At 46.5% G+C, this 10,504-nt stretch overlaps 1 protein-coding gene across 1 annotated transcript in view; it reads right to left on the reverse strand.

Annotated features, from left to right (window-relative positions):
• LOC146782710 (extracellular calcium-sensing receptor-like) overlaps positions 1 to 8,970 on the reverse strand; it is an 81,344-nt gene extending 72,374 nt beyond the window's left edge. The window contains exon 1 of the mRNA XM_085637198.1: positions 8,813 to 8,970. Coding sequence (XP_085493324.1) covers positions 8,813 to 8,970 — 158 coding nt within the window. The remainder of the gene's footprint in view (positions 1 to 8,812) is intronic.
• Positions 8,971 to 10,504: the final 1,534 nt, after the last annotated feature.

The raw sequence follows: 10,504 nt of genomic DNA on the forward strand, positions 1-10,504 counted from the left end.
TCCACTCCCCCCTCCCTTCTCTATAGCTTTCTTTCACTTTAGCCGCTTTGACCCTTGCATTCCCCCCTCCCTTCTCACCCAGCCCTTTGATGCTCTGCTCGATTACTTTCACTTTCGCCGCTACAAACTTTTCAAGCCTTTTACCGCCTTTGATTTTCTTTTATTTTGCTTAGCCTTGATTCATACGCGCTTGTTCCGATTTCAAGGGAAGTCTTACCCATCTTCAACTAACAGCATGCAGCCAAGCGTGAAGGATTATCGCTTGTACTTTCATTTCATATCATCTACAGCGCGTGTCCTCTAACGCATGTAAATAAATGTAAAGGCACGATCAGACAAACGGTAAGGATAATCGCTTGTGCTTCCATTCAACTTTGTCTTCAGCACGTGTGTTTGTCAGCGCGCAGCAGATTTTCATGTTTCCTCGCTCATGACTATACATCGACGCTTGCATCATGTTTCTCCATCTCTCCCTTCCTCCTATGTTGTCCTTAGTTAACTTTACATCACTCTCTGCTCCTTTGCCACACACTCATTTGTCCTCAGTGTATCGCCTTCACGCTTTGCTTCCACTGATAGCATAACATAACATAGTATAGCATAACAAAACAAAGCATAGCATAACAAAACATAGCATAGCATCACAAAGCATAGCATAACAAAACAAAGCCTAGCATAGCAAAACACAACAAAACATAGCATAGCAAAAAATAGTATAGCATAAAAAACACAACAAAAAATAGCATAGCATAACAAAAAATATCAAAACATAGCATAGCATAACAAAGCATAGCATAACAAAACAAAGCACAGCATAGCATAACAAAACATAGAATAGCATAGCATATCAAACAAAACATAGCATAAAAAAGCATAGCATAGCATAACAAAACATAGCATAGCATAGCAAAACAAAACAAAACATAGCATAGCATAAGACAACACAACAAATCACGGCATAGCATAACAAAGCATAGCATAACAAAACATAGCTTGGCAAAACAAAACATAGCATAACAAAACAAAGCATAGCATAACAAAAAACAACAAAACATAGCATCGCAAAACATACCATAGCATAACAAAACATAGCATAGCATAGCAAAACATAGCATAGCATAACAAAACACAACAAAACATAGCATAGCATAACAAAACACAACAAAACATAGCATAGCATAACTAAGCAAAACATAGCATAGCATAAAAAACATGGAATAGCATAGCATATCAAAACAAAACATAGCATAAACAAGCATAGCATAGCATAACAAAACATAGCATAGCATAACAAAACATAGCATAGCATAGCAAAACACAACACAACATAGCATAGCTTAACACAACACAACAAATCACAGCATAGCATAACAAAGCATAGCATAACAAAACACAACAAAACATAGCATAGCAAAACAAAACATAGTATAACAAAACAAAGCATAGCATAAGAAAACACAACAAAACATAGCATAGCATCACAAAACATAGCATAGCATAACAAAACACAACATAGCATAGCATAACAAGAAATAACATAACAAAATAAAACATAGCGTAACAAAGCATAGCATAACAAAACACAACAAAACGTAGCATAACTAAACAAAACATAGCATAGCATAACAAAACAAACCATAGCATAGCATAACAAAACATAGCATAACGACGCATAGCATAACAAAACATAGCATAACAAAACATAGCATAACAAAACACAACAAAACATAGCATAGCATAACAAAACATAGCATAGCATAACAAAGCATAGCTAAACAAAACATAGCATAACAAAACATAGCATAACAAAACACAACAAAACATAGCATAGCATAACAGAACATAACAAAACATAGCAAAGCATAGCATAGCAAAACAAAGCATAGCATAACAAAACACAACATAGCATAGCATAACAGAACATAACAAAACATAGCAAAGCATAGCATAGCAAAACAAAACAAAGCATAGCATAACAAAACACAACAAAACCCAGCATAGCATAACAAAACATAGCATAGCCTAACAAAACATAGCATAGCCTAACAAAACAACACATAGCATAGCAAAACACAACAAAACATAGCATAACAAAACAAAACATAGCATAACAAAACATAGCATAGCATAACAAAACAAAGCATAGCATAACAAAACATAGCATAGCATACACAAAACATAGCATAGCATAACAAAACATAGCATAGCATAGCATAACATAACATAAGAAAACATAGCATTAAGTTTGATAAACTCATAGTAGCGGGCTAGCTAGCTTTAACGGGCAGTGAGTTTAAGCAACTCCGTAAACCCAGAAGCAGTCACTCGGTCACCTTTGCTCTTGTATTGCAGTGGCTTCGTTTATTAAACAGTGCCCATATTTAAACTGTTAGCACTTTACTTGTGCAAATTTCATGGCTCACAAAACTTTGATGAATCGAAATTCACAACTGAGGCTGTTAAGTTCGTGCTATATAGAACCCTAAGGATAAATAAAAAACATTGCCATTCACAATGTGAATAGCTCCAACAAACACAAGACCTTTTTCAAAGTACAAAACATTGCCATTTACAATACCAATAGCTCCAGCTCCAACAAATGCGAGACCTATTGCATTTCCAATGCTTGTTACACTTGTCTCACGCAAAGGAGAGGGGTCCTGCTGGCCCTGAATGGGCAACACGCCATGGGAGGAGAAGGTGAATGCATTTAGTTTTTAGATTTATAGATTATATTGCAATTTGTAATATATTAGAATGATGATAAGTATTCAATCTTGAATTATCATCAAGTCCAAAAAGGAAACCCATTTATATTCACCATCCTCAGGACCGTAACCTTCCCCCATCTCCAATTTTTGATGGTTCTACCAGCTACATAGGCCCATTTTAGCTGAATGGCTCAGTCTTCCTAGATTTTTGTTTAGTGCCTCAGGTAAAGTTCTAGCAGTAACTAGTTCGAAGTACTCTTTCTTTCCCTCCACCCACAAAAATGTAATGTGCTCTAAGAACATGCATGTTGCCATTATCATTAACACCTACTGATTTTGTTAAATTATTCTAAAGCCTGAGACAGCATGACACCGATGTAGCCCAGAACTAGAGCTGATACTGAGAGTAACAGATAGGTCAAAATGAGGATGAGATCACTCACAATTTCTGAAAATGTAAATAAGTTATCGTTCACGTTAACTGTCTGGATTGTCCTCTATTCCCGGAAATAGGGGTTAAAGTGCCAGATCAAAAAGCAAGACCTTGTGGATGAGGAGTCCCTTTAAGGGGAATCCATCAGCTTCTCTCTGAAGGGGGATAGCTAGGCTGCTGCCTGAGTCTTAACTGGGGTGGCATGGTGAGCAAAACATTATGGATTTAACCCAGACCTCTTGACTGGGGGTGAATGTTTTGATTTGTTCTGCATTCCGTCCATCAATTGTGTGTCTTTTGCTTTCTCGCCCTCAGTGCGCCAGGTATGCCCAGACGTGGGTCCTGGGCTCACTGTGCCACTGGAATCAAGCTATCCTGGCTGAAGAGGAGTGAAACTCCGAAACCGGTCCTAGGATGCTAGTTTCCAGTCCAAGGAGGACCTGGTTTGGCAGTTCGGGCTGGACTGATTTGCATATGGCCAGGTCTAAACTGGGGTGGTATGGTGAACAAAAGAATGATGGATTTAACCCAGATCTCTTGACTGGGGGTGAATTTTTTGATTTGTTCTGCATTCCATCCATCAATTGTGTGTGTGTTGAGTCTTAAAGGTGACCCTTCTCTTTACGTCAAAGGGAATTAACAGTTTCTGAGAGATGAGAGGGAGCTTATCGCTTTCATCAGAAATTGCTTTGACAGTTCCCTAAGCTTTCGTACTTGTAATGGGGATCCTCTGACCTGGGCCTTCTGACCTAACTTGAACTGATCATTGAAATGAGTTAGCCTGAAAGAATAATGTGAATATTATTTTTTCACAAGAACACACTAAACGCTGGTCTTGGGGTACAAAAGAGAGCTAGCTTGGTGCAGTGGCGCTGCCCCAATCCTATGAATGACTGGAGAGAGATTGACATATCTCTATGAAATATATGTTTATGGCGAAAAAACAATTGTTCATTCATGTCAGGCACCATTATTACAACTAGTATGTGTGTGTCCTAAACTGCTTAATATACACTGCATTCTGTTGAAACCCTTATTTCTTAATGCTGGGTTAAGATCGACTTGTCGCGCTCTTATTCTATGTTTAGCAGGCAAGTCCATTCCACGGCTGTGTCAACTGACAGTGTTTCTAGCTATTGTGGAAAAGCTCTCGATATCGGCTGATTAATGGTTACTTTAAATAACCATGGGGCATATTATCAAGCACGGCGTTAAAATTATCGCCGCTTTAGCGGCAGAAAACTGCTGCTAAAGCGTCGATAATGGGCTTGATAATATGCCGCAGAGAATTCCCATAGAAGCCCATGTTCACACCAGAACATGGGATCTATGGGAATTCTCACGGGCATATTATCAAGCCCATTATCGACGCTTTAGCGGCAGAAAACTGCCGCTAAAGCGGCGAAAATTTTAACGCCGTTTCTTGATAATATGCCCCCATGATTCCACAAGGTTGAGCTACGGTAGCTGACATTTACACGATTTAGTGCGTACACAGCAATGTCAATGGGTCCCGAGAGGAATTATGCAAATACTGATACATGCACTCAGTTTATTTACAGATTGCGGTCACTAAGAAAGGTTTATTGTCTGTGCTGCTATGGTAATTTAATAGAAATAGAAACTATGATAACACTGATGCACCCTGCTAGCCTGTCTTTACAATGGAACGCATTATGTGTCGATTTCATGAATTGTGATTCAGCCCTAGATAAGAGGTTTTACAAATATATTGCGATACCTTACCACACATTTGCACTTTGAAATGTAATGATCTAGCTTATGTTTTATGGATTCTACAGTCTAATTGCACAATGTTTTATAAGGTAGCTTGTTTTAATGTATGTTTCTGAATGTCACTGTCATTTATTACGGATATTATCGCTGCTGTACTAATCAGAGGTTTACAAGAGGCTTCAAAGTTTCGATATGGCATCCAATCATAGACATGTTCTTTTGTATAGGTGTTTACTGTCTAAAAGAAATGGGCCAGTGCCTTTTATATACTGATTTATTTTTAAAGTTGTGATCGCAGTGATTTTTGTTAATCAGGCAATAAAGAATCAGTTCATTCAGCGGTCCGAGGCACCAAGAGCAGGGCGTGAGTACGGCCAAAACAGAAAAAGTGTGCTATGCAGGCTGAGGGTGGCCACTGGTAACCAAGCCCTTCTTCTGTGCACAATCGTGTTTCACCAATGTCACCATTAGTCATAGTGCCAATATCGGCAACCGTTATCATAGCACACATCAGTACATAACCATAATAAAACACATGACACTGAATGTAAGTGGAGAAATATTGCTGCAGGTTTATTAGCATAATAAATATGCAAACACGGTGGGTTATCTTACGGGCGATCCCAGGGCAGGCCAGCCCCATGCCGCCTGCCCGTCTGATAAGCCTAGAGTCACCATGGCAACGCCAATTGGTGTCTACCAAATGTTGGGAGGGTCCCCCCCTCCCATCCGTGGACCTCCAGTCCACATGCTTCACCACGCCCCCCCGTGATGGGTGGGCGGAGCATACATGGCAGCCCCCGGTTGCTCAGACCCACAACCGCCTGTCGGTTAGCGGGGCGCCGTAGGTCTTCCAGTGGACACGCTAAAAGATCCCTGGGTATCCTGGCTTCGCACCACACGGTGCTGCTGCATGCTATACCCCTTGGTATGTGCAGACCCTGGATCGCCCTGTAACTCCTCCTGCAACACAAAGTGAAAATTGTTAGAAAAAACCTCCCCCCCTTCTTGTCCCTCCAGATGCCGGGTAAGCGGATGGGCGGGAAAGGCAAACGAGCGGACAAGAGGGCGAGGAGGGGGCGGGGACCGAATAAGTACCCCCCCCCTTGGCTCCTCCCCGCCGGAAGCAGCTACCTGACTGGGGTCTCCCTAGGTCAAGCCCAGGGACACGACCTCCCACCCCTGTGCCTTCCTGTGGCACTAAGGCGGCCGCCCTCAAGGGGGCGGGCCGCTGCGCAACCCCCCCCCCGGGCAGCCTTACATAGTGCCAATATCGGCAACCGTTATCATAGCACACATCAGTACATAACCATAATAAAACACATGACACTGAATGTAAGTGGAGAAATATTGCTGCAGGTTTATTAGCATAATAAATATGCAAACACGGTGGGTTATCTTATGGGCGATCCCAGGGCAGGCCAGCCCCGTTGCCGAGTGCCTATGCCTCGGGCACTGCCACACCCAGCCACCGCAACAGATCAATGTTGCCCGCGCATAGCGTCAAGCGCGTGTGAGACTCTAACCTGCCCTCTGCCAATGAGGGCTGGACACCTGGAGGACCCCGTTCTCTCCCCCCAGCTGCCCGAAATACCTGGCCAATACGTTGGCAAGCTTCAAAATTACGCCCATGCACTTTCGCTAACAAAGCTACCCGATGGGATGCCCCCGTCCCAGGGCCGGTGCCACTTCCAACTTCAGTTTTCGACCACAAACCAAGCTCCGTTAGGCTAACCACTTTGGAAAGTGATAAATGCTTCCCTGCCCTGGAGAAAGTTTGGATCCCTATACCAGTCTGACAATCGACAAGGTGACATTTGTTTTCCCGAAAGCAATTCTCTACTGGCACGGGCCCCGCATACACGGGAGGCCCCCGCCGCTCACGCCGGAATTCCGCCCGCACCCATATCTTCCCCGCCGACCCAAGCTCCCCCTCACAACAGCCCGTGGAGGAGGCAGGCCAGCGCGCGTTGTCCGTGGTCCTGCGCGCACCAAAGTTGGCCATGGTAACAGCCTGAGGGTCACATGATACCCTAAGGTATTGTAGCACTTTGCGAGCACCGTAATTACATTGCACATACATACACGGGGAATAAGGAGTAGGCAAAGAATCACAGACTGTGGACGCGACCCCGAGGCCCCTCCTCCCCAGTGCACCGCGACCCGCACAATAATTAAAACCCTACCGCCAAATTTCGGCCAGATCCGCGGGAGGAGCAGGTATCTCTGGCTCCCGCTGCCACCAGCAAGGCCTGGCCGTGATACTAGGAGCTCCGGACAGTGACCGTATGCTCTCTACTGGCGCGTTGCCCGCGACGAACCAAAGGGAATGGGAGGGCAGGGACTTTAACCGGCCAGAGGCCTAATATAGAAAGGTCACCATGCCTACCTCCCGAGACAGGGCCGATGCCGATCGAACGATGAGGCAAGCCACCAGCAACATAGTAACGCACCCAAACCGTGTGAGACCGGGTCAAGTCTCCACCACGCAGTTCCCCTGCTGCCCCCATAACGCAGGACACAGCCAGCCCTCCGCGCACGGCCCTCCCCCCCGCCCGTGGTACACCGACCACAGGGCCCCGTTTCCTGGAGCTCCCCAGGGACAGGGCCGGGGCGAGAGGAAGGTAGCCGGCTGGACTCACCAGGAGATGAAGGAGGGAGCACGACTACGCGGATCCGCGACGACCGACTCCAAAGGCAAACGAGCGGACAAGAGGGCGAGGAGGGGGCGGGGACCGAATAAGTACCCCCCCCCTTGGCTCCTCCCCGCCGGAAGCAGCTACCTGACTGGGGTCTCCCTAGGTCAAGCCCAGGGACACGACCTCCCACCCCTGTGCCTTCCTGTGGCACTAAGGCGGCCGCCCTCAAGGGGGCGGGCCGCTGCGCAACCCCCCCCCCGGGCAGCCTTACATTAGAGCTCCCGTACTGAATAAGAGAACGGTGAAGTACCTCTGTCAGCCACGTCACAGCAGGCTTGGCTGTCGGTGTATTGTCATCCACTGTCCACACGCACCGTCCAATCACGTGCAGTGAACACCAGTGACGTGGCTTGTGTCTGTCCTCAGTTACTGTGTGAAATCCCGCTGTGTACCAGAGGCTCTTACATTCAGTCGGACAAAGGCACATAAACACACGTGCACATGCAAATACATACCCATGTAACAAACACATAAGCTACACACAAATAATTACACATGTATAACACATACACAGGTGGCTTGGACGCCAACATAGAAGAGATATGTTCATGCACACACTTTTGCTAGGATTGTCTATTATGTTGACGTGTGCACAATTATTTTTTCTTTACCACATTTTGCGGAGCTGATCAACTACACAAGATCGCAAAACTGCACATTTAAAGGCCTCAAAAAAATGAATATCCGGACAAAAAAATCGTGTAAATACATAATTTGTAGCATACCTTTGTTTTTCAGGTACTTCTATTACAAAGCAAAACAGTTTTTGTTGTTGTTTTGCTTGGTTTGTTTTCAGCGATTTTCATTTGTAAATGTTTGTGAAATTCACAACGTGGGCACGTTTGCACACTTCGCCATAGCCTGCTGTGCTCTTAGCGGAGGGGATATGTTGAGATGTGTTCCTCCTGCTACCAATGTCTCCCCAGCATTAGCCGTGCTGCCATTGCCCAACACATGTCCAATCAGCAAGGCGTACGTAGTGTCACATACTACTCTCATTGAAAACCTAGCGCCATATTATAGTGTCCCTGACCTCCAGAAATATATCTTTGTTTAGGGGTTCATAAAAGTTTCATTTATATTACATTTTAATCATTTGCAAAACATTGAATTAAGACGAGAGAGCAATTTATAAACTAAGATATACTAATTTACTAGAGTTGCTGGAAAACAGCAGTTTGTTTGCAAGATCCAGGGTCAGACACTGATATTTTGAATAAAGTTATCCTCACGTGTGGCAGGCGATGGCAGCAGGGCGCTCCCGGAAGGTGGTTTCAGGATACACCTTCTGCACATGGACAGGGAAGGTGGCTCCTATCAGGAGATCCCCTGACCTTGAGTACCCTGCCGCCTTAGGAGCATGAAGGTGGCAGCCGCGCGGCGGCGGCATGGTGAGCGCAGCGCACACTGCCAGGCAGCAGAGAGTAAGACCGCATCGCAGCAGCATTAGATTGACAAGGCTTCAGAGGTCTGTCAAAGGGGACAGCCAGGCTTCAGAGGTCTGTCAAATGGGACAGCCAGGCTTCAGAGGTCTGTCAAAGGGGACAGCCAGGCTTCAGAGGTCTGTCAAATGGGACAGCCAGGCTTCAGAGGTCTGTCAAATGGGACAGCCAGGCTTCAGAGGTCTGTCAAAGGGGACAGCCAGGCTTCAGAGGTCTGTCAAATGGGACAGCCAGGCTTCAGAGGTCTGTCAAAGGGGACTGCAAGACTTCAGAGGTCTGTCAAAGGGGACAGCCAGGCTTCAGAGGTCTGTCAAAGGGGACAGCCAGGCTTCAGAGTTCTGTCAAAGGGGACAGCCAGGCTTCAGAGGTCTGTCAAAGGGGACAGCCAGGCTTCAGAGAGTCCGTCAAAGGGGACAGCCAGGCTTCAGAGGTCTGTCAAAGGGGACAGCCAGGCTTCAGAGAGCCCGTCAAACGGGATAGCCAGGCTTCAGAGAGCCCGTCAAATGGGACAGCCAGGCTTCAGAGGTCTGTCAAAGGGGACTGCCAGGCTTCAGAGGTCTGTCAAATGGGACAGCCAGGCTTCAGAGGTCTGTCAAAGGGGACAGCCAGGCTTCAGAGGTCTGTCAAATGGGACAGCCAGGCTTCAGAGGTCTGTCAAATGGGACAGCCAGGCTTCAGAGGTCTGTCAAAGGGGACAGCCAGGCTTCAGAGGTCTGTCAAATGGGACAGCCAGGCTTCAGAGGTCTGTCAAAGGGGATTGCCAGGCTTCAGAGGTCTGTCATAGGGGACAGCCAGGCTTCAGAGGTCTGTCAAAGGGGACTGCCAGGCTTCAGAGGGTCTGTCAAAGGGGACTGCCAGGCTTCAGAGGGTCTGTCAAATGGACAGCCAGGCTTCAGAGGTCTGTCAAAGGGGACAGCCAGGCTTCAGAGGTCTGTCAAAGGGGACTGCAAGGCTTCAGAGGTCTGTCAAAGGGGACAGCCAGGCTTCAGAGGTCTGTCAAAGGGGACAGCCAGGCTTCAGAGGTCTGTCAAAGGGGACAGCCAGGCTTCAGAGAGTCCGTCAAAGGGGATAGCCAGGCTTCAGAGGTCTGTCAAATGGGACAGCCAGGCTTCAGAGGTCTGTCAAAGGGGACAGCCAGGCTTCAGAGGTCTGTCATAGGGGACAGCCAGGCTTCAGAGGTCTGTCAAAGGGGACTGCCAGGCTTCAGAGGGTCTGTCAAAGGGGACTGCCAGGCTTCAGAGGGTCTGTCAAATGGAACAGCCAGGCTTCAGAGGTCTGTCAAAGGGGACTGCCAGGCTTCAGAAGGTCTGTCAAATGGGACAGCCAGGCTTCAGAGGTCTGTCAAAGGGGACAGCCAGGCTTCAGAGAGTCCGTCAAAGGTCCACGTGGAGGAGAAAACACATTGAGAAGCTCAGAATCGACGTCAGTTGCTTGGATGGAAGGAGTTGCACTAAAGTGCAAAGATCACACCGTCTGCTTTCT

The sequence above is a fragment of the Triturus cristatus genome, chromosome 12, assembly GCF_964204655.1.
Source record: "Triturus cristatus chromosome 12, aTriCri1.1, whole genome shotgun sequence".
In the NCBI taxonomy this organism is placed as follows: domain Eukaryota; kingdom Metazoa; phylum Chordata; class Amphibia; order Caudata; family Salamandridae; genus Triturus; species Triturus cristatus.